The following is a 26,067-nucleotide window of genomic DNA, read 5'->3' on the forward strand; positions in this document are numbered from 1 at the left end:
AATTTGTTTTCTAACATACGATAGTAAGTTACTTTATATGTACAAAAACAAAAAGTAAATCTTTTTAATCCACAACACTTACGTATTTTTATTTTTTTACATAACATTTTCTATTTGATATACAAATTAAGTAATAGTGTAATAACTCATAAAAAATGTTATTCTTACAGTTTTATTGCTATTAAAATGTTTTTACTCATCATTGTATAGCTTCTGTACTCCCGGAGTTAACTTCCGTGAGCGCCCTTTGGTGTTTGAAAATCAATGCCCCCAACGGAAGGTTAAGGGGAATTTTTAGTGTTAATCCAATCAGGTAAATGGAAATTCGCTTAGTCTGCAGGTTTCTCTGCGGCGGGGGTATTTGGCTGTTTCCATGACTTTCCATGACTATCCCTGACTTTCCAGAATGTGAACACCCTGTATTTACAATGGGAACAGTGCCAATTAAGTGTCATTCTACTTCATCCTGGAGAAGTCATCTAGGAGAGTGAAATATCAAGTTTAATGTGCTATGAATGTTATTTTTTATCAACTGCTTACTCTTCTTTTCTTAGGCAAGTAAGTTGTTTTAATTTTATTGAGGAATGATAGAAGATGGATTATTAATTATATTTTACTAAAACATATACAAACCTTTCAAGACATAATATAATTTTAAATTAAACTCACCAGGAGGCAGGTAGCTGATGCGGTTTGAGTCCAGCTCAAGACAGATTAGATTGCGCAGCAGTCCTATGGATGTGGGCAAGGTCTCTAGTTTGTTGGCGGATAAGTAGAGTTCTTCCAAACATGCTAGTTCCCCAATGGAATTTGGCAGCATGTGAATATCATTAAGATCGAGCTTCATTGTAACTAGATTTTTAATCTTCCCAATTGCGGCTGGCAAGCCCTGAAAAGTTCATGTTTATTTTAGTTTGGTTTTTTACAGAAATCACCATTAAATGTATTCTAGTAATGGGTTTCTGATCTCAGCAGACCTAAATAGTTTTGTGTTTTCAAAAGATAATATATTCTCATTTTATAAAACATTTTTAACTTAAAATTTTACTTTACAGAGTAGTAAGGAATGATATTTTCATACCTCGGGCAAAGTGTTTTGCAAGTTTTTTTTTTCTCAAAGTTTAAAGATAATCACAAACCTGTAAAATCTCTTCAGCATTGCCTCCAGGATTGATTTACGAGAAATAAAATAGGTTTATGTTGTCAATCCTAAGGTAAGTAAACTTATTTTATCCATGCAAAATCTCATTATTGGCTTTTGGCACAAAATATTTACTGTATTGCATAGAGATTAAGTTTGATTTATTTAGCATTTTTTACTAAACTGAAAATAAACTTAACCTTCCTAGATATATATTTTGTTAAAAAAAAATCTTGCAATGAAAAACCTTGTGCAGCACTTACTCGTATGTCGTTTGACGTCAGAGTTAGTTCAGTCAACTGCGAACATTCACCGATCCCCTCAGGAACATCTTCAAAAACATTTTCGCTAATGTCTAGATGATTTAACTTCTTCAGATGTCTTATAAACTGTAAAAAAAAAATCCCAACTCCTGTGTATCAATTGTATTAGCTGAAACCTTTACTTACTAACCATTGCAACTTGAGTGCCAGATTAGTAGATAAACCAAAATTAGTTCCTGGCCAAGTGTAATTGCTTATACTGTTCATTTATTGTCTGGAACTCTTTTTGTCCATACAATGTTGAATTTTATCAATGCTCTAGGCCTAATCATAATTAGGAGTTATAGTTATGGATATATGATTATAATAGGACAAAATCTTTGTAACCCATGTTATATCATGATTGATAAAGATTTGATTTCATTTGAATTAAGTTAATAAGCATAAATATGTGTACTGCTTATACAGAGAGGAAACGCATGTTTTTCAATATTGAATTACTGGGACACAATGGATTGAAAATAATTAAAACAAGTATTAAATTATAGGTTTTTAATGCAGTTTTTGAAATTACATACCATATTTAGTTTAGAAAAATCAGGGTGTTCACAAAAAAATTTTCATTAATTTCTATGACTTTCCATGACTATCCATGACCATTTACCATTGATTTCCATGACTCACGAACTATACACGCAAATTATAATATAACATACACACACAAATAACTGTCTGGACATGTTATTTTGCAGAAAATACTGAAATATGTAATAACAGATAACAATGGAGTACAATAGGTACAACAATGAACTAAAACAAACCGAAAACTCATAAAATAATACAACTGTAATAAATTGAATTGTCGAACATTTGTGAAAAATCCTGAAAAATGCTACAACAGTCCGGGTTACGGCTGACTAGAGCATTGAATGGTCCCCTCAAATCCATCCATAATTGGAAATTTCTATGACTTTCCATGACTTCTTGCCTATTTCCCTGACTTTCAATGACCAAATTTTTTTTTCCATGACTATCCCTGACTTTCCAGAATGTGGACACCCTGAAAATAACGTCTTTGAGATGACGTCCTTCTTGTTGGATACAAATTTCGATCCTCTTCTGAAAATTACGGACGGCTCACTCCAACATTTCATTCGGCACAGCTTCAATTTCCTGACAAATGGAATTCTTAAGGTCATCGAGTGTGCGAGGCTTGTTGATGTACACTTTTGATTTCAAATACCTCCACAAAAAGAAGTCACATAACGACAGGTCGGGTGAGCGAGGGGCCAGTGATCATCACCAAATCTCAAAATCACATGTCCTGGGAACATTTGTCGAACCACTTCCATGGATGCTCTCGCCGTGAGAGCTGAGGCACCATCCTGCTGAAATCATATGTCTCTCATGTTCACTTAATGCCATTCAAGTTCTGGGCGAAGGCAGTTGTTTAACATTTCAACGTAGCGAGCTGATGTAACAGTAACTGCAATTCCTAATTCTTAAAAAAAATAGGGTCCAGCAATCCCCAACTTTGAAATGCAGCACCAAACTGTTACCTTTAAACTGTGCAGAGGTCTTTAGTGTAATTCTTGTGGATTCTTTGATGACCAATACCGACTGTTTTGAACATTGACGTAACCGTCAAGATGAAAATGTGCTTCATCACTCATGAAGACTGTAGCATTGGGATCTTCCGTAAACATTTCATCCCTTATGGAACAAAAAAGTTCTCTGCGCTGTACAAAATCCCCTTCTCTTCATTAAGCTGCTGGACAGTCATTATGGAAGCAAACGACGTGACATACCCAGCGCTACAGCATGTCGTCTAGTCAATCGTCTAGGACTAGTAACAACTGCCGTTCTGACTCGGTCTACATTTTCCGGAGTACAAACTGAACGGGGAAGACCAGGTCACAGAACCAGTACTTCTAAACGCTGCAACCCATCGGAGTACGGTAATTCGATCAGGCACTGCACCTCAACGTCCAACTCTAAAATGTAGACGGAAAAGACGTTGCACTGTGACTACAGAGTCATTGTTTCTAAAAAACTGCTCGACAATGAACACACGATGTTGTACGCACCAATGCTCCATAGCGACTGTGAAACGGCATTGTATGGGACGTCTGCCAACATTCGTTCAAGGTTAATACCGTCTCCCGTCACCGTGTACTAGTGGTTCGAAAAACACGCGTTTCCTCTGCACCACCCATTATATAGGGTGTCCGGTCATAAGTGTTAAATAAAATTATCTGTCAAACTACATCATAATGGTGATTTAATGATGCCTATTTGAGGTTTCCAACTCAAAATGTAAGGGAATAAAAGATAAATTGAGATTTTTTTTAATAATGGCAGTTTTTATGAAATAGATGTTTATTACTATGTGTGAAAGACATACATTATTAAAATGAGGTAATTTCTGAAACCCTCACAAAATTTACAATACATTTGAAAAATCTGAATAATCCAGAAACATTGGGGTATTGAATGAGATTCTACTTAAATTCCATCATAACAGTTAAAATATTTAACTAAGAAAAAACTTAATAAATATTAAAACCCTTATTTCTAGGTTGTAAAGTTCCGCTGAGGTATCAAATATAATCAAAAAACTTCCTCATCAAATAGGCTTTAAAATTATGTATAATAAATAAGTAGTATGATATATAATAGAGATAGCATAATATAACAATGATATATATGTATATATATAATATGATAGTATATTATATTTTATACACTTTTGAATGTATATTATATTTTATACACTTTTGAATATATATTATATTTTATACACTTTTGAATGTATATTATATTTTAAAACTAACTCAAAATCACAAATCGAATCTACACACCTCTATAATACACGGAGGAAATTTGGAACAAAGTTAGAGAAACACTGATTAGAATTTTAAAGGAAAAAACCAACTATATAAGGAAATAATTTCTCAAAGCTCTTTCAGATGAACTAAGATTAGAAAACAATGCAAACAAATTTAACGCAAAACTGAAAACTGATCTTTACTTGTATGTGAGTTTGCATTGGGAGCTGTGTAGGTTTGTCTGGGGTTGGTGATGCTACAAACTACGTTGATGGTACAGTATATTAGGTGTGTATATATATATATATATATATATATATATATATATATATATAGGTGATGTATTATTATTTTTTTTCCAATAATCACATAACATCATATTCAGACTGGTGATTCGTCATTGTTGCAATATTTTATAGTCTCTATTATACTAAAATTATTACTAAAATAAATTTCATATGCTGAGCCTTAACATCTACACAGCTTCCATATATTCCTCCAATGAGAAGAAGGCCTTCTCCAAAAGGAAGTTTTTTTAACTTCTTTTTTGAATTTAGGGAATGAATCAGTGTCCCTAATTGAGGAAGGTAATTTGTTATATATATTTTGGGCCCATGTACTGAGGAGATAAATGGAATACTTTAAGTCTGTGTTGAACTGGTTTTATATATTTTTTTTTATCTAGTGTTGTGGGGATGCACATGTTGATCTTCCATGAATGAGTCAAAATCACTTTTAACCATTAAAGCCAGTTTAAAGATATACAAACTATACAAAGTAAGAATTTTAAACTGAATGAAAAACTCTTTACTGTGAGTAATTCGAGACACTTTCGTTAAGAACTGCTCTTTTTTGGAGGATAAAAATTTGTTCGGCATGACTAGAAGAACCCCATACCGTTAAACCGTAATTCATAATGGAAGAAAAATAAGCGTGGTATACTGCTAATTGTATGTCTAAATTTGTAGTATGTCGAATTACCCAAAGAACAAGTATAGCTGATCTGAGTCTCTTTGATAGATTCTTAATGTTAATTTGCCAATTAAGTTGCCAATCTAGATATCAATTCCCAGGTAATTGACTAAATTTTGAGAATATATTGATGTTTGGTTCAAATTTACAACAATGTCTATATTCTCATTAGCAACTGAAAAGTGAATTAGTTGTGTCTTTGACACATTCATAGATAGACCATTTACTGTGAACCAGTCTCCGACGAGTTGAAAATCATTAGTAACTAAGTCTTGCTTATCCAATGTGTTTTTGTTTTGTTGTTATGTACATGTGACGCCATTTCTTGTATTTATGTACAAAGACAAATTCAATTCAATTCAATTTATTTATTCAATACAAACACAATTACAAAAGGGCATTATAACACTAAGCTACATAAGCATCATAAAATGCATGTCCGTAGCATTTCTTGATTTAACTTAAATGTCTTTTTCATGCATCTTGTTGAGTCATCCGTAATTTAATAGTTTGCTCTTCCTAAACAGTAAAAAAGCTTGAACCAACAAACTTAACAACTACATAACATGATTAGAAACATATAAAATTGAACCATAAAAATAGTTGAGCAAAGAAAAACAGTAACAAAATCGATACAAGTAATACTGTAATATTTTACCTAAAACTACTTAACAAGAGTATAACAAGTTTAAAAATTTAAATATCAACAGTAACAAGTAATTAAAATGCCTATAAAGATGTATCATAACATTCAATTATAGAGATGAAAAAGATTATGATGATGAGATGATGATGATTATAAAAATGATTGATTGATAGTACAGGGTGGTCATAAATTATTGGACACATTTTAAGATTACATAAACCAATAACCAAGCAACATAGAAACTTGGGAATTGTTTTATTGAATGGCAAATTTAAAATAGTTTCATACAGTAACTGCAAAACAATAATTACATGAATGTGAATAATTATAAAAAGTGGTTATAAAAAATGTGCAAAAATCACTCAAACAGTTTGTGTAAGTTTTTTTCCTCAATGACTCGTGTTGTGGCATATACAGCATGGATAGCATGGCATAGTTAGCATAACAAAACCAACAATGGACCTTTCTACACCAGCTGTGTATGATATTTGGGAGGTTTTGTTTAGAGTATAGCCGTAATTCCTTGTGTAAAAATTTTATAAAATGGTGGTACAGTCAGTTCGAACGACTGGGAAGTGTCCAACATATAGTCTAAAGGGTCCTCATCTCAAAAGAACATAACTTACAATAACAGTTTAGGTGATTTTGACTGTGTTTTTATAACTACTTTTCATAATTGTTGGCATTTTTATAATTAAATTTTTGTAGTTACTGTATAAAACTGTTTTAAATATGCTATTTAATGAACCAATTTCCATGTTTCTATGTTGCTTGATTTTTTATTTATTTAATCTTAAAATGTGTACAATAATTTATGACCACCCTGTATATTAATTACGTACAGTGTGAGGCAATGAGAACACCACAATTTATAAATAACACAAATTTAATACTATTTACACTGACTATACACCTAAATAGCATATTGAAACAAAGGTTATCTTATGCCATTATAACTTGATAAAGTCATTTGTTCATTTCTTAAAACTACATCATTTAAGTGACGACCTTGAACACGTTGACATTCCTCGCCTCGCTTGAAAAACCATTGAATATTTATTCCATCATTTCTTGAGGAATCGCTTGAACTTCTCGGCGATTCTTTGCTTTAGTTCAAGCAAATCTCTAGGACGACTTTGAAAAACCTTGAACTTCAAATATCCCATAGAAAAAAAAACAGAGATAGACAAATCTGGTGATCGAGCTGGCCAGGGTATGTCACCGAATCTTAAAATAAAACGACCTTCAAATTATCTTCTGAGTGCGGTCATGGAGTTATCGGCTGTGTGTACTCTCCATCCTGCTGGAAGTAGAGCTGCTCTTTGTCGATTTCCAACTCCTCCAAATGTGGAATAAAAAAGCTATTTAACATGTCCACATATCGATCTGATCTCACAGTTACTGAGTTCCCACCATTGTCATAAAAAGAAGTAGCATCCAAAAATCCTCTCCGTCGAAACTGCACACCAGACTGTCACTTTAGGGCTATGTAAAAGCTTAGGATGAAGGTCTTTAGGATTATCAGCACTCCAGTTACGCATATTGTGTTTGTTGACGTGGCCGGAGAAGTAAAAATGTTCTTCATCAGACATTATGATCAGGTGCGACAAATTTGGCACTTTATATTTTAGTCCAGGACCTGACTAGGGTTCTGTGTGCATGTCGTGTATAGAGAATTTTGCTTTTGCATTTCAATATAGGTGTCTTAGGAAGTGTTTTCCACTCGGGTGTCAAGTTCGCACCTGGTACGTTTTCGAGCTATGACGTCATCAAAATGGCGGCCATTGATTTTTTTTAATCGTATATTTCGCAAACTATTTGTCGGATCGGAATGAACTTTTTTTTGTTTGAAAGATAATTTTAAATGCTACCTGTTTTACATTTACACATTTGTTGTATGTTTAGTACATTCTTCGTAATTTTGCAAAAACCTGTATTTTTTAATATTTTTGTGTCATTTTTGTTTGTAACGTTTTATTGATACAATTTATCAAAAACCACCAATGGGAAAAGTTGTAGAACGTTTAAAAATCTTTACAAAAATACCAAATTCGATATGTTTTCCTCAAAAGATTACGTCAAGAAACTAGATAAATCTCATGAAAACACAAATTTTGGCGCAAAAACGCCTATTAGTCCGGCATCTAGGGCAGTTCGCAAGTCTTATAAAGACAGTTTTACCATTCAATGTTGATGTATGTGTCTAAATAAGTGTTTTCAACTCGGGTGTCACGTCTGCACCCACTGCAGTTTCCGGTTATGACGTCATTAAAATGGCGGAAAGGGCTATATTAAAAATAACTATATTTTACATACCATGTATCGGATCGGAATGAACTTTTTTTTGTTTGAAAGATAAGTTTACATGCTATCTTTCTTACATTTACACTTTTGTTGTATGTTTAGTACCTTTTTCGTAATTTTGCAAAAACCTATATTTTTAAACATTTTTGTGTTATTTTTGTCGATAACGTTTTATTGATACAATATATCAGAAATAACCTAAAGACAAAGTTGTAGCACGTTAAAAGAGCTTTACAAAAATACCAAATTCGATATGCTTTACTCAAATGATCACGTCAAGAAACTAGAAAATCGTACAAAACAACCTAATTTGGCGCAAAAACGAAAAAAACAAAAAATTAGGTTGTTTTGTACGATTTTCTAGTTTCTTGACGTGATCCTTTGAGTACAGCATATCGAATTTGGTATTTTTGTAAAGCTCTTTTAACGTGCTACAACTTTGACTTTAGGTTATTTCTGATATATTGTATCAATATAACGTTATCGACAAAAATAACACAAAAATGTTTAAAAATATAGGTTTTTGCAAAATTACGAAAAAGGTACTAAACATACAACAAAAGTGTAAATGTATGAAAGATAGCATGTAAACTTATCTTTCAAACAAAAAAAAGTTCATTCCGATCCGATACATGGTATGTAAAATATAGTTATTTTTAATATAGCCCTTTCTGCCATTTTAATGACGTCATAACCGGAAACTGCAGTGGGTGCAGACGTGACACCCGAGTTGAAAACACTTATTTAGACACATACATCAACATTGAATGGTAAAACTGTCTTTATAAGACTTGCGAACTGCCCTAGATGCCGGACTAATAGGCGTTTTTGCGCCAAAATTTGTGTTTTCATGAGATTTATCTAGTTTCTTGACGTAATCTTTTGAGGAAAACATATCGAATTTGGTATTTTTGTAAAGATTTTTAAACGTTCTACAACTTTTCCCATTGGTGGTTTTTGATAAATTGTATCAATAAAACGTTACAAACAAAAATGACACAAAAATATTAAAAAATACAGGTTTTTGCAAAATTACGAAGAATGTACTAAACATACAACAAATGTGTAAATGTAAAACAGGTAGCATTTAAAATTATCTTTCAAACAAAAAAAAGTTCATTCCGATCCGACAAATAGTTTGCGAAATATACGATTAAAAAAAATCAATGGCCGCCATTTTGATGACGTCATAGCTTGAAAACGTACCAGGTGCGAACTTGACACCCGAGTGGAAAACACTTCCTAAGACACCTATATTGAAATGCAAAAGCAAAATTCTCTATACATGACATGCACACAGAACCCTAGTCAGGTCCTGGACTATTTGATTGTCAGTATTTTATCACAGAACATTAATCTTCGATTGTAGTCTGGTGCCTTAGGCGGCGGCTCCACTTGCCGTAGATTACCGCGCTGCAAATTGTAGCTGGTCAGTTGAGGAAATGGGAATGCAGCGATCAAACGAAGGTGGCTCCACTAGCGACAGTCTGCAGTGTGTTACATTTTACGGCGGGCCGTAGAATGTAGTGTCGCGCGGGAATGGAACTCGGACCATTTTTGCGCTACATTTTGCAGCTAACAGGCAGCTCCACTAGCTGTAGATCGTAGTGCCGCGTCAAGTCAGTGTACGTAGAAGACACACGCTACAATCAGTATAGACCTTTTAGTGTCCTTAGTTTCCTTTTAGTTTATTTTTTATTTTTGTGGACTGGTTTGTAATCAATGGAGTCTGAACTGGACTGTGAAATTATTATACTAGAAATTATTAAATTATTACATTGGGAGTGTGGGAATCTTGTTTTATAGAGGTTGTGTAGGGGTTTCCTACTTTATATTATAAAGTAATACAGTAGTGATTGGAGAAACAAATACGTGAAAATATTCAATTTGTTTTTAAATACAGCAGTCGTACAATTGTTACAATTACTAGCCCTATAAAAAGCTCCTAATGGTTGTTTTAGATTATTATTAATAGGTACAACAAAAATTCACGAAACTCATTGATGTTCACCTTACATTGGTTACTTAGAAATATTACTTCTGAGGGTAAATGAGTGTAATAAAATTCAAATAGAATAGAAATAGAGATAAAATGACCATTTAAGTAGAGTAATTCGACACACCAAGGATTGTTGGAGAGAGAGTTCATTGTTTAAAATTAATTAGTTAAATTTCAGTACACTAAAATTACCTTAATGTCACTGAAAGCCTTTCCTCTACTCGAATTGGTTCTCTTAGTTTGGTATCCTTCTTCTCCAAACGTGTTGATACTGATTCTATTAAGTAATCAAATGAGTTTTGGGACATTCGATAATATTCAAAAAAATATGTCTGAACACTTTTGTAGTTTAGTATGCAATGTGTGGAACATCCCTTCGGACTTTCCGTTGCTTAATATTGGATGGATCCACCATTTTCCTACTGTGATCGGCGTCGTTTTGATAAAGTACACTGATAACATCACTACGAATATTAATTTGCGGCATGATCCCGGGTCACATTTACCTCCGCGCTACACTAAACTGCTAGTGGAGCCACGGTGCATGCGAGGACGCTGCAGATTGTAGTGCTGCTAGTGGAGCCACCAACTGTAGCGTGTAGCGGCGCTATAATTTGCAGTGTGACAATTTACGGCAAGTGGAGCCGCAGCCTTAAGTTCATCTTGCACAACTTGAATCTTGTAATGATGGAAATGAAGACCTTGATGCAAAATTCTTCGTAGAGATTTGTTGAAAATCTGAAGTGCCAACGCTTGTTTCCTCCCTTTAAACCTTTTTTTGTTTCCAACGCCGGAGCTCTTTGGACTTTGGGTTACAGCGACTCACACTCTTTCCACATTGGCAATCTCTGAGTTTTAACAAAAGAACACTATTCTTAAAAAAAGTTTCCACAGCAAAAGCACGATATTCAGGATTCCAAAGTGTCATGTTTACTAAAATGGTTAGTGTAATTGTGGTTATAAAAACAGCTGATCATTCATTGTTCCAACAACTAACATGTGACAGCTAAAACAAATTGTGGCGTACTCAGTGAGCGCGTTCTGGGAACATGCACCGGTGCACCGGTGCAAAAAATGTGTCGTTCTGGGAGACCGGTGAGTTAACCTAGCAGACAGCTATTTCCTCTTTTTCCTCCACCGGTGCAAGATTTATGCACCGGAGAAATTGTACGGTGCATAATACACCGGCGGCCTCTGATTGGTCAGTTTTTTGGACAACGACAACAGCATGAAGCTACGGCAAGATGGCGGGTCCATCGAATAATTTAATAGTTCATCAGTTTTAGGTTATGTTGCGTAATGAGTGAATAATTTTAAAATAATGTATTCTGTGAGGACAAGTTTGTTTAAAATATTATAAAGTAAATAATAGGTGAATGTGTAAATTATAATCCGATGTGTACCGTAAACCGGTGAATAACCGTTCTGGGATACCAAGACTCTTGCCCCGGGGCGGTACCGGTATATAAGTCACCAGTTAATCTGCACCGGTGCACCGGTACATGTTCCCAGAACACGCCCATTGCTTCAGCCTGAATAATCTTTAATTACCGTCACATTGCGTAGTGAAATTCATGTATCATTGTGAAAAAAACACAATCATGCTAAAAACCGGTAATTTAAAGAATAATGGATTTAACACACTATTTTAAGTGAAAACTACTGATGGTTATGTTTTTCTGGTATTTGGGTACTACGATAAATACCAATTTGTTTATTGTAGTCGACAAAATACATTGTATTAAAAACGTCAGATAGCATAATACTCCTCCTTAGGTCCATAGGTATTCATATTAGTACTATGAGCGTACCAATAGGAATAAAAGTATCAAAGAATTCTTTTACACCCTTAGTTTCATTGAAAAAATAATACATTTATATACCACAATTTTGAAGTCTGGATTAACTATTGGTAATTTTTATCGGAGGTGGCACCAAATTCTAAACTGGTATGTTTACCAAGAAACACATATCTATTGGTAGTTTTTGTGCAAGTGAGGACTTGTAGCTATTCTTTTTTTAGTGTACCTTTATTTTATATGGAATTAGAAAAATTCTAATAAACTCTATTCTAATTCAATTGAAATATTTTTTTTAATACAGGTATTTTTTAATAAATTCAGGTATTAAAATAATAACAACAGTTTAGCTAAGAGGATGAGATTAAAAAAAGCCTGAGTCCTGAAAAAAGACATTTGGTCAGTCACAAATAGACAGTCAACCAAGTCTCGTTCAATTCAGAATTACTAAAAATGTATTTTTTATGATTTGTGGAAATGGAATTTGACAGCTGCTCGAAAGGAGTACCAGACACGATATCCTGATCACACCATCACCAATTCTCAGGTGTCTACTCAGGTTCAATAAAGTCGTCTGGAAACCAATTCAGTTGAGAAGAAGAAGAAAGCTGTATGTCCATCACATGATGTTGCAGCCAAAGAACACTTCAATTAACAAATGGTAATAATAATACTACAAATATGGAGCTATGATATAAAAATGGCATAACCCAGCCTGGGGATAATAGTTCACTTTTTATACAACAATCACTTATGTCCATATCATTAAACAAATGAATACAAAACCATGAGGGATCCATACTGTTGGCTATTTCAACGGGTTAAATTACAAAATTATTAGTCTACAATTTATAATTTTTGTAGTGCATTTTGCAAAATTCATTTTCCGAGGAGTGGAGAAGAATGCCTTGATGATTTTTGTCACTTACTATTGGTATGACTACAGTACCCAAACATCAGAACGAAACCCAATTTTGAGTCGTTCGCGCTTAAAATAGTATGTTAAATCAAATCCATTATACGAGGGCTATCCAGAAAGTAGATTAGGTTTTGATTAAGGCACTTGTCGTAGTGACGAACAAGGTTAGAAATTCCTTCATCGTACAATTCGGCCGCCTGCGTCTTCAAACACTTGGTTACCTCTTCTTGAAGCATGTGGCATGATCAAAAAGCTGCATAGCCAGCCACTTCTTCATTGCTGGGAATAAGTGAAAGTTATTCGGTGCCAGGTAGGGACTGTACGGCGGATGAGGAAACGGCTCCCACTTAAACGATTCAAGAACTTCGCGAGTGACATTTGCAGTGTGGGGCCGGGCATTGTCGTGAATCAACAGGATTTTTGAGCTTAACTTTCCCCTGCTTTTTTGTATCCCTCTTTTAAGGGTTTGCAGAGTTTGGCAATACCTTTGAGAGTTTATTGTGGTGCCTCCTTCCAGGAAGTCCAAAAAAATTACACCCTCCCTATCCCAAAAAAACAGATGCCATTACCTTCCTTGCCGACATCATTTGCATGCATTTCTTGGGTTGGGGGGAATTGTGTGACTCCACTGCATTGAGTGCGATTTCATCTTGCAGTTCACATGTTTGTCCCATTTTTCGTCAGTAGTAACGATGTGATCGAGTAAGTGAGTCACCATTTTTATCATAAGCGTCCAGTAACGTTAGTGATGCAGCATTCGTTGATTTTTGTGACACTCTGTCCAGATTTTCGGTACCCATCTAGCTCAAAACTTGTGGTAACCAAGCTATTAGTTAATGATCTTGTGAACTTCGTGGAATTTGTGGAAAACCCATAGAGAGTTCTGTTATTTTGAATTTTCGAGTTTAACAGACTTTTGCATCGACTTTTTCAACAAGTTCAGCAGTCACAATGACAGTGGCTCAGTCGGTAGCGTCGCGGACTTCGGGCCCAAGGCAGCGATATCGTGGGTTCGGATCCTGGTCACTGCCGATAACATTTTATCAGTATAGTTCACCTTTGTACTGTACCGGCTCACTCCTTGCTTTGCTGTAAACGATCCACGCACGGGCGCTTAGTCTATGTGGACGGGCAAATGCAAGGTAAAAAGAGGCCGCCAACCTCTTTTATTAAAAAAAAAAAATGCTGGGTTTTCCACTTCCCTCTTCGTCGTGAACGTTAGTTCGACCATTTTTAAATGTTATGACTCACTGACGCATTCCACCTTTAGTGATGATGTTTTCCCCCATAAACTTCACAAAGTTGCTGATAGATTTCTATCGGTTTACAGTTTATACAGTCAAAACTGCACGCACTTCACAGTTAACAGAATTTTCAATCAACACAGACATTTTAAACTGTCACAGTAACTCAACCGAGTACAACAGAAACCTCTCACTAGCACGACTAAATGCCGACCGACCAACAAACTGACATCATGATGACCACGCTAGCCCCTCCCCTTGCAGACAGAAATGTAATCTACTTTGTAGGTAGCCCTCGTTCTTTATATTACTAGTCTTTAGAATGACCATGTTTTTTTTTTTATGAGGCATGAATTTCACTATGTAATGTTATGGCCATTAAAGGTTATTATACATCATTTTAAAGCTTATTTAAGGAGGAAGTTTTTGATAATGCTTTCATAAATTAATCATCTCACACACACATTACATACACTTAAACACAAACATACACCTTCATCATAACAGATAAATAAGGTTTTTAATATTTATTAAGTTTTTGTCTTCGTTAACAATTTTAACTTTTACGATGACACTTAACTTAAGTAGACTCTTATTCAATACACCAATGTTCAGATGCATTGTAAATTTTGTGAGGTTTTCAGAAATTACCTTTATTTTAAAAATACATGTCTTTCTCACATAGTAATATTCCTTCATAAAAACTACCTTTTTTATCTGAATTTATTTTTTATTCCCTTGCCCTTTGAGTTGGAAACCTCAAAAAGGCATCATTCAATCACCATTATGATGTAGTTTGACAGATATTTTATTTAACACTTATGACCGGACACCCGTTATACAACACTCTTTCAATAGCGATGAACAGTTTACTCCCAATACAGTAGAACCCCTCATATCCGGCCACCACGGGACCAAGTCCCTGACCGGATAACGATTTGGCCGGATAAACCAACCTACTATGAAAATGACAATTCATACCTAATAATAATGGGTAATCAACATATGCAATCAAAAGTATCATTTAATTCTGTTCTGGGATCATTTTTAGAAAAATAAACATGTTTGTAAAAAGAAAAAAAAATATTTGTAGGTTAAAGTCATTAAGTAATAAATGTACAAATATTATGATTCTAGGTAACAAAACCTATTAAATGGAGGTAAAAATGACAATAAACTGTACTTAAAGATCATTAGGACTTAAATGGTACATGCATTTCTACTCAACATTCTTAACCATTTTGTGAAATACAAAAATTAATGTACTCGTACTGTACTGTACTAACCCCACTTTGGAAATAATCAACCAACTGATAAGAGGTTAGGCCTACTAGCTCAACTGAGTATAGTGACTCAGCAAATAAATGTATAAACAAACAGAGTGAGAACAATTTATTTTATGACTTGAGCAGTCACAAAGACTAGTGTTTGCATCTAAACGTCTGTAAGCTGAGAGAAAAAATTTTGATATTGGCTTCCTGGAAGGGGCCGGATAAACAGAGGACCGGTAAAACCAAGGCCGGATATGAGGGGTTCTACTGTAATCTAATCCCCAGTTATATATATATATAAATATTACTGTAGGTCTTTTGTATATAAAAATATTATATATACACTTGGTCGAATAACAGTAATACTATTATTAAGGCATGTTTCTGTTTAAGTAAAGAGAGAGAAAAAAATTATTATAATCATTACAAGTAATATTTATTACCATTCAAGTAGTAGTATTAACAATCCGAAACAACCTAGAAAGATAAAATCACACAGTTAGCCGCCAACTATTGGCAAGCTAGATGGTGAACATAAACAATAGCAGTGGCACTACCACGTGAGCATTATCAATTTGCCTCAGGGCTTACCTCAAGTTAAAACTCAAACAAAAAGTAACTTCATGCTTTTTAAATAAGAAAGATTGAGCTTGTTCGATACTATAAGTGTTTTCGTTTAGCGTAGTTTGAATAACAGCATAGTGGATTTCAAGCTATTCAAGCTATATATTTTACAAATATTTGACATCCTAATGTGATAACATAACACCTAGCCTCAATATCTAAGCAACCTCTCCATGTTATTCTTGATTCAATGTGAGATTCCATGTGAACCCACCCTCAGTGTTATTATTTGGGTTGTGTAAAATGGGCTTTCTTGGCATTTCAAGTGCTTAACATAAAATCTTGTTACAATAGGTAGAAAGGATAAATAGTTGATCAGTACAAGAGAGCGAAATCATGTAATGTAATCTCATTAAATGCTATGGACCCTACCTCTAAACAAACTAATGAGTTTTTGCACATTTAAAAAATGTAATCAACAAGTACTTACCATAGGAACTTCAACCATTCCATTGAGATCAAGCCATAACTCATGTAACTCAGTTAGCTCTCCCACCACCTCTGGCTGAAAAAGAAAGGATGCATCTTTTTAATTTATATTAGCTTTATAAATAGACCTAATGTTTTGTGATTACAGATGACTGACCAAAATAAGATTCATGAAAAACAATGAATCTAAGTTAAATTTTTGCCTTCTCTCTAATACTGGAACATAGTTATATGAAGAAAGTTTGTTTTGTCAATATTTTGAGTTTGATTTTAGGGTAGAAATATGTGTTTTCAAAGTGATGTCTGTGTGTGACTGTGTGTGTGTGGGGGTAGATGTGTAGAGAGCTAAAATGCACACCTGTGGTACAATTTTGATTAAATTCGGCATCATGTTTCAAGGCATTTGTTTTCATTTTATTTTCAATTACGAGTTTTAATGGTGATTTTTCCTACAAAATAAAGGACAAACTGGATTTTCACAAAAATGTTTCAAAAAAAGGCTTTTGATTCAAATGTAATACTTAATGGTCCTTTAAACTCTAACCAAAATGGTATAGCCTCCAATGCTGTTAAAACTACAGCTCAAAAGTTATTGTATTTTTTTTTTTTTCATTTTATTTCCCCTGCTCAAAAAATGTATTTAGTCTAACCGCTTACTTATTATAAGGGTTATTGACAAGCTGATGGGAGAAAGTATGTGTGAGTTTGCCAATGATAAGCCTACCGTTTTGAGTTTATTTTATGACAACTAACTGACTAGTGACAACAGCTGTTTCACATTGTAGTTCAGTCATTATAGGGAAAAATACCCCTTCTACCTGGAAATTATACCCTAAACGGTGAAACTTTGGACAGTGTAATACTAGTACCCAGTAAAAACATATCACAAATCAACATTCATGCATGCTGTGCTACGGCCGCCAACTTGGAAAATGGAAAGTGGAATATTTCACTAACCGTTGGAACACAGAAATCTTGTTCAATGAAAAGTTAAAGAACACACAAAAATACATATTTTACTCATTTACATATTTGTCCTATCTCTTAACAATTATTGAGAACAATTGAAATTATATTTTAAAAACATTAATTTTCTTTAATTTCTGTCAGTTTAATTTTTTTCAAAAAAATATTCCACTACAATTAAAATCCCCCCTGCCACAAGGAAAATTCCTTAACAGCAAGGTTTATATATGCAATTTCCATTTTCTTGATTTGATTTTCAATTAAATCTATTTAAATTACATTAGGTTTAATGAGTACCTATGTTTGCTGCTACAGGGAGGTAAAGGTAAATAAAGTGTGGTTTTAGTAGAATATTAATTTTTTTTTGTTTTTTTGTCCTAGGACGCTAGGCACGAGCCTGGGATTGTTTTTCACATTACTTCAGGTTTTTCACATTACCACTTAGATAAAATCCATCCAGTAGAATATTAATAGCTTGCTATAAAATAAATAAATTTACCAAGCTTGATCAAAATATATCCATAAACAAGCAAACTGCGATAGTTTACAACTAGGGGTCCCAATCCCGGTCCTTCAATCCAATCCTGGGATTTCGGGATTTGTCTCAGCTGATCCCCGGGATTATATTATTTTATGATTATAACTTTTTAGGCATTTTAAATGAGCATGGAGTACCCTTGTTGAGTTCTCTAATGTTTTAAACTGGCCTTACCAGTGTTAAACTGAGCAATTTTGCCGTTTTCTAAGTAAAAAAATATAACCACAAGGAACTTTCACTACCCGTCTTTCTTATTTACAGTTTATAAATGTTGATATGTTAGTCTAGAATTAAATAAACACATCAAAAAATAAACGGTATCAGCATTCTGACACATACTTTCTCCCATAAGATTGTCAACAACCTTTCTCATGAGTAAGCGGTGAGAGTAAATATACGGAAAGGGGATTTGTACAATTTTCTTCAGAATTTAAAGGACTATAACATACTAAATTTTTATCAAAATCGTTCTAGCCAATTTTGGGAAAATCCGATTTTCCGTTATTTTATGGGGATTTTTATGGGAAAATAACATAATTTACCATAACTTTTGAACCGTAATTTTTACAGAAATGGGATTTGTATAATTTTATTTAGAATATAAAGGACTATAACATAGGTACTCAATTTTTATCAAAATCTTTCGGGACATTTTTTAAAAAATCCTATTTTTCCAGTTTTTTATGGGGTTTTATGGGAAAATCCCCATTAAAAATAAAATTTTCTAAAAAATGAAAAAAACTATCAAAATTGTAAGGATCATAACATACTCTGTTGAATCAAAACCGGATTTTTGTCTAAAATCCTATTTTTTGTTATTTTATGGGGGTTTTATGGAAAAATAACATAATTTACCATAACTTTTGAACCGTAATTTTTACAGAAATGGGATTTGTACCATTTTGTTCAGAATTTAAAGGGCTACAACATACTAAATTTTTATCAAAATCGTTCGGGCCATTTTTGAGAAAATCCGATTTTTCCAGTTTTTTATGGGTTTTTATGGGAAAATCCCCATAAAAAATCAAAATTTCAAAAAAATGAAAAAAACGCCTGGAGATACCATGGATTAGAACCTACATACCAAATTTCATTGAAATCGGACCACAGGTGTAGTCCCTAGCTCTGTACACATCCAGACACACAGACACACAGACACACACACAGACACACGCACACACACACAGACACACACACAGACATCACTTCAAAAACCACTTTTTTGGGTCCAGGGGGACCCAAAACGAATATATCCACTCAAAACTCAAACTCGAAAATTTTGACGAAAACAATACTTTCTCCATATACTATGGTATAGGGGGAGAAAGTAATTAAGAGCAACCGCACTTGCATGTAATACATGTCACGCTAATATGGAAACTAAATAAATCAAAATATAAAGATAAAAAGATAATATGGGAAGAATCATGAGTCGCTGCGTAAAAATGTTATGTTGACTGATGACAATCAAACAATTTACTACTGTACAAACACTAAACCAACAAGTGTTTGTGAAAACAATAATCCATCTGCTTGTGTAGTAAAGTAAGGTGTGTTCAAAAAACGTAATTTAGGATAGTAATAGTGTATTTTACTACTAGTCTTGAAAGTGTTTCCCATGCTCGTCTTCAACTCGCATGTAAACAACGATCACATTAGACCAATAGATGGAGCATGCCTATCTAACTAACATTAAAGCAGGTGAAGCCAGGTCTGCCATCTTATTGTAGGTTAGAGGCGCTAGATGTCGATGAAAATGGCACCAAAACTCAATGTTCCGCTTCAAAATAACTCGACATTTAGCCTACTTAGACTAAAGGTAAATTGTTGAAACATCGTATGAATGATATTAATAAGTCTAGGACACTATTGGTTTTAGTTAAAAGCTTAAAAGTTAATATTTTCTATTTTTAATCTTCAAATAAAGTCGGTACTTTTAAACGAGTTTTAAAATATGACTTGAAAAAGCTCGTCGGCTGCTACTTTTTTATTTTTTGGTCAGGCAAGTTAAAAAACAGTGGATTTTGTAGCTAAAGAGTTGAATTTTTTTTATCATATTTTTTAAGATTTTTAACTGGTGTAGTTTGGTTGTAATTTAAATTGTAATATAGGGGCTACCAGCCGCGCCGCGTTGCGTCATGCGGGCAGATTCTGCCTACAACCTCACTTGTAATACAGTTTAGATACTCAAGTTTGGAGCTATACAGAAATGTTACTAAAATAATTAGAAAAACACAGAGTACATATCTCTTCGTTTTACTTTTGTAATCATCTAAAAATTCATATTTTTTAGCTCTTTCACAAAAATTAATATGCCAGTCGGATCATAAAGGAGAGTTGTATAAAGAGTTTCAGAAACCATCTTGTGACTTTGAAAATTCGTACATTGTAAACCAAATGCCAGAACTTTATCAAACTTTAATACGATATAGATACATATATTAAAAATTAATTTGTAGCTTTTCAGAATTTTTCTTTTGCCCAAAAAGTTTTTGTTGTTTATTATGTAAACTAACTTTTTCTAAGAAATGGTTAACGCTAGAAAACAAATTAAAAGCGTATTTTGAAGGTAATTGTGTTAGTAATAAAAAAAATTATAATATAAAGGCGTATTGCCACGGATATCTTTTATATAAACTAACATTTAATTTGTTGCGCCCGCTATTAAGGCTCATCACAGCCGGCAGCCGGCGTCTTAGTGAGGATTGGTGAAAAATACTGGCTTCACGTCGTGGCCAACATGCTCCATCTATTCACATAATATGTGATCGTTGCATGTAAAACACTATCTCGCCCTGAAATGGGACTTTCGTGATGAGTATTGAACGATACTTTTTATCACAATGAAAAAAACTACTTCATCAAACTTATAAAATCATCTGATATTTCATAATCTATTCATTTTTCTAATCTAAACACAATACAGATGTGCAATTAGTTTTAGTGTAAAATTCAGCTGATTGTAACTTTGTTGATATCAGGCAAAGTATTTTTTGTGTAGCGAAATTAATGTTTATGTAGCAAAAGTAATGTTTGTCAGGAAAAGTCAACTGATCACTATTTGTTTTTGGTGTATGGAAATTGAAGATTTTCGAAGATCTCAGCTGAAATAAATTGGCTATTTTCGAATACAGAGTGATGAAAAAGATTTAATCACCACACTAAAAACGAAATACAGTAGAACGTCGATTATCCGAAGCCCGGTCATCCGAAACGTCGGTTAACCGAAAGGAAGAAAGAAGCAAAAATCAATAAAATCGCGCGCCAATCACGACTGGCCGTAGCGCTACGCCACCGCACGGCTGCTAAGGCGGGAGGCGGGGCGGGCATACGTGACGAAATTGTCGTGCGCTATGGCCGTGTGCACCACTCCTACTCCCACTGACTCAGTCTCCGTCTCTCTCAAGTCTCAGTCGCCTGTGAGCATTCGACAGTGACAGTTCGTATGGGTTTCTATTGTACTGTTTCATTCTACACTGACTATGTCGTCCAAACGTAAACGTGAATGTGTTCTTTCTGTACACATTCTGATAGTCCAGTTCTAAGTACTGTTGTACATGTTTGTTGCTGTATTGTAAAAATAAATCTGGATGTTAATTAATAAAATTTATATTATTGTACAGTAGGCTATCCACAGACGCGAAAACGGCAAATCACCGCCGGCCGCTATCCCTTCCCGTCATTTCCCGTTCCCCGTATTTTTCCAGTCAATGACCGATTATCCGAAAAATCAGTTATCCGAACACCCCCAATCCCCAATTAATTCGGATAATCGACGTTCTACTGTACAAAGATAAAAGTTATAGACAATAAATTAGCAATCTTAATAATAAAATAATAATGGTGTGTTTATAGTTCATTTTTAGGCCTTTAATATTATTAAGAAAATGATACTTTAATTACCGATTACCATGTTATATTTGCCACATCAATTGTTTTGTTTGCGATGTCAAAAGTAAAACTCAAAATAACCTATTGGCATACAGTAATTAACTTCTAACTAATGTAATAACGTTTACAGAAAGTAAATCCAATTCGTCTAAGAACACTTAAAAACATTATCGTCCTAAAAATAAACAGTATAATATATGTGTTTCATGCGTTATTGGACATATTTTTTATTTATTTTCCGTGAGTAAAACTCCTCAAATTCACAAAAAAATAAATAAAAACATAGGTTTTGCAATCCCGTTAATCCTGGGACTAAAAGACGTCAATCTCGGGATTTGTGGTTATCAAAAATCGACCGTGATTCCGGGATTGAGACCCCTATCTACAACATTCTCCATAAGAATAACATAGGGATTTTAAATTTACATTTTTTTTATTTTCCCCTTAACCAATAAGTGTACAAACAACTTAAACACACTAAATTATTTGTTTTTTAAGCTCTTCAAAATAGTCTAGAGAGATTTTGTTTTTTTTTTTTGTTTTTTTTTTTAGGGAAATTTTGTGTTTTGAGGGTCAAAAATGAGAAAACCCAATTTTTACTCCATAAAACCCCTTTGACATGGTCAGAACTTGCTGGTTCGCAAACTCATTCAAGTTTATCCCGCCGTACACCTTTAAGCCAAATTTCATCAAAATCGGACATACATTCCTCGAGTTATTGTGTTGACGGGCACTCCATGGTCAGTATTTTCACTAGTTCAATGACTAACTCCTGATAACCAAGATCTGTTTAGGTCTATTTTGATCTGCCTTATGGTTTAGTTCTCTAATTATTGAATTAGAAGAGTAAGATTGTATTCAATTCCATAACTGTTTAATACAAGGTAAAACAACCTTATGTTTAAAAGCAAAGAATTGTTACTTACCAGATAGGTGAAATCATTCTGGCCTATATCAAGCCTAAGCAATCTAGTAAACCTAGCAATAGCGCGAGGTAGGGTGGACAGTCTGTTATCTCGTAGTTCAAGTATTCGTAGCTTCACCAGTCTCCCGACGTTGGCAGGAAGATAGTCTAGCGTTGTGTCATTAAGATATAACTCCTCCAATGAAATCAGCTGAGTAACAGGTTCAGGAAACTGTCTCAGCGGATTCATGCTAAGATTTAGAGAACTTAACTTCTTACATCCTTTTATGGCTTCATTGACTTGCTCTATACCTGAAAATAAGACCAAACAAAAACCGTTGATATCAGGACATTTTTTAATTGAAGGTTCCTAACTAAACTTTTAATTACAAATCACACATACAAAGATGGAGTGTTAAATATTTTGCATTAACAATAAATATTGAGATAAAAATTCCAAATAATTTGTGTGATAAATAATAGTACGGTATTTTATACCATTTTTTCACTTGAACATAACATCTTTCGCATGAGAAATCACATGAATTCCCATGATAGTTCTCATAAAAAACAGGTTAAATATACTCATTAAATAATTTTGTCCCTCAATAATCTGATATTTTGTAATTCTTTTACTCAGTAGTCCGATACACCGCCAGCAGTCTTATCAGCCTCCAAGGATAAATTCAAATAATCTTTATTTGTAAGTACGGTAGCATATAATACATACATAAATAGTGTCAAAATACAGGTATGAAAAATTATAATCAAAGGTTTCTTAGAATTATCAATGCAAAAATTAACATTACTTCCTACAACTCGTCGAAAGAAGCGTTGGTGATACATTCATATTAGTTTATTTATTTAAGAGGGAGGTTTAGAAATTCATTCAGTGAGTAAATTACTCCATTAATTAAATAAGCTTTCAGTTGTTTTTTAAACTTAATTGAATTTTTTTTCATTTTTAATATTTTCTGGGATTAATTTTAAAAACTGTTCACCAACATATGTTGTTTTTTTTCATAGAGCTTCAGTCTGTGATGATTTTGCCTTGTAGAGTTATTTTTTCTAGTGTTATAATGATGTGTAGGTTCGTGCGGTACATCATTAGGAATTTTGTTCTTTGCACACAAAACGACGTCAAGAACATATTGGCCATAAACCGTTATTATTTTTAACTGTTAGTATATTTTTAACTGTATGAAATGATCTCTGGTGGAATCATCTTGATTCAATTTCAGCATTAAGTCAAGAATCAAGACCTCAAGAAGTCAAGAATTACTTTTATAGACCTCTTTTGGAGTCTTAACATACCATCCAAATTTGCTTTTTTTGTTGCTCCAAATAAACAAATAACAAAAGAAATATGAGGATGTATTTAAGCAAAATAAATATTTTTCTATGTTGTTAAATTACAATAAAAAGACATTTTTGAAAGCGCATGAATTCCAGACTTCATTTTTGTCAAGATCTTGTTTACGTGTTCATTCCAGTTAAGGTGTTTATCAATAGTCAGGCCAAGAAAATTTGTACTTGACTTTGGATCAATTATGTGGGAATCAAACACAATCATTGGTTCTATTTGACTTCTACTTTGTGTAGTTTTAAATGTAAAAAAAAAATTGATTTTTCCTTAATTTATATTTAAATTTTGATACGTTAAGTAATGCCCAAGGTTTCCAAGTTCTATGAAGGCAGCCATTTTCGTTTGTTCTATTTTAGGTGTTGAAATTAGTAAATTAGAATCATCAGCATACAGGGATAGTTCACTGATAGGCTTACATGAAAGTGCTTTGTCCATGACCTTAACATAAACAAGTCAGGATTTGGTTTGGAGAAGTGGACAAGATGACAGACAGCTAATAGACTCTTAAAAGTGCTCTGTTAATAAGTTAAATTGAACTAGTATTTACCTTAAATTTTTTGCTTAAGTTGTGATATAAACATAGCAGTAGCGTACCTCTATCAATTGATGATACAAGTTCTATTGAAGAAGAATGTTTTTAAAAGGTCAACCCGGTTTTAACTACTAGACACTAAGAGAAGGATTCACCGAAAATGGCGAAAATGTTGCTCAAGAACGGACTATATTTAAACAACAGTTTCTTCTCTTTCGAAAAACTACCAAAGCTGGTAGTAAAAGTGATGAAATTAAAGTTGCCCAGTTGTTGAATGTGATTGGGAGGGAGGCATTGGCCATTTTTCAAACTTTTAAGTTGGGGGACATTGATGAATATTCAATGTATTATGACTCATGTTATGTGTATTTATAGTTCTTTTTTTTTAAAGTAGGCCTACTACTGATGATTGTCTTGTTAGTATAATTTTTTAAATCCCTAAAATCTTTTTGTGATTATTATTACTACACAAATAATGTTGACACAATTTATTAACATTGGCGTGAATAATAACTTAGCATTTTAATTTTGAACTCCGTTATAACAGTTTTTGCCACGTCTGCAGCATGTGAATTGTATTGTTGTAGTATCAAAAAAATAATGTAAATATTTTTTTTTTAGTAAATAATAAAGTTGAATAATAAATAATAGGCTAAGTAAATACCTTAATATTTTTATAAATAACTATCTGAATTTCTCCCTTCTTATAAATACCAAACTAGTGAGAAAAAAACTTGTTTACAATGAACCTAATCAAAAAATAATCCCCCGGTAGAGGGCCCCTTCACAGCATATAGCTGAGGGCCCCAAATAGTCCCAGTCCGGGCCTAATACCACAACAATCATACGTTTTGGAAACTTTTAGAAATCTTATTAGGCCTACCATAGCAGGCTTCCACATCAATTTAACTTTAACAGACATTTTCACACAAGACTTGTACTTTAACACACAACGGCAAACATCCACTGTTTAAAGACGACTTACCAGCAACTGTGATTCGAAAGCACTGTTGGCAACAAAAATAAATAAGCTAATTAATCAGACTTGTGTGACCAAGCCTTTAAGTTAATAGGACGACACAATCATTGGGAAAGTGTTTCATTTATTTCTTTAAACAGTTCAGATAGTGTCATTTAAATAAAAGCGTAGGCTACTCTCAATAAGTCCAATCTATTAAACTATGGTACGGGTACGGTACCTAGTACTATGCTTTAAGTAATAAGTAATAGGTAATGGTAGGCCTAACTTATTAGGTGACACTTAAGTAATAGTATCCTATTATATATCCCGGATACGTTAAATACCCACCACAACCACTATGCTATGTAAAGGTAAATTGCCAAGATATATTTATTCCTTAATTGCTTAATATAACCACAGACAAAAAGAATTAAATATAGACCGTCAGCTGTGCTGCAGTTACCATAGGT

At 33.7% G+C, this 26,067-nt stretch overlaps 1 protein-coding gene across 5 annotated transcripts in view; it reads right to left on the minus strand.

Moving 5' to 3' along the window:
• LOC128997891 (erbin-like) overlaps positions 1 to 26,067 on the minus strand; it is a 95,518-nt gene that overhangs the window by 51,608 nt on the left and 17,843 nt on the right. For all 5 annotated transcript variants that reach the window (XM_054423675.1, XM_054423674.1, XM_054423677.1 and 2 more), the window contains 4 exons: positions 22,761 to 23,050; positions 16,441 to 16,515; positions 1,405 to 1,530; positions 670 to 889 (listed from right to left, as the gene is read on the minus strand). In XM_054423675.1, coding sequence (XP_054279650.1) covers positions 670 to 889; positions 1,405 to 1,530; positions 16,441 to 16,515; positions 22,761 to 23,050 — 711 coding nt within the window. The remainder of the gene's footprint in view (positions 1 to 669; positions 890 to 1,404; positions 1,531 to 16,440; positions 16,516 to 22,760; positions 23,051 to 26,067) is intronic.

Source organism: Macrosteles quadrilineatus, unplaced genomic scaffold (genome assembly GCF_028750875.1).
Source record: "Macrosteles quadrilineatus isolate MER2022 unplaced genomic scaffold, UCM_ALF_1.0 Scaffold_7__1_contigs__length_78375512, whole genome shotgun sequence".
NCBI lineage: Eukaryota > Metazoa > Arthropoda > Insecta > Hemiptera > Cicadellidae > Macrosteles > Macrosteles quadrilineatus.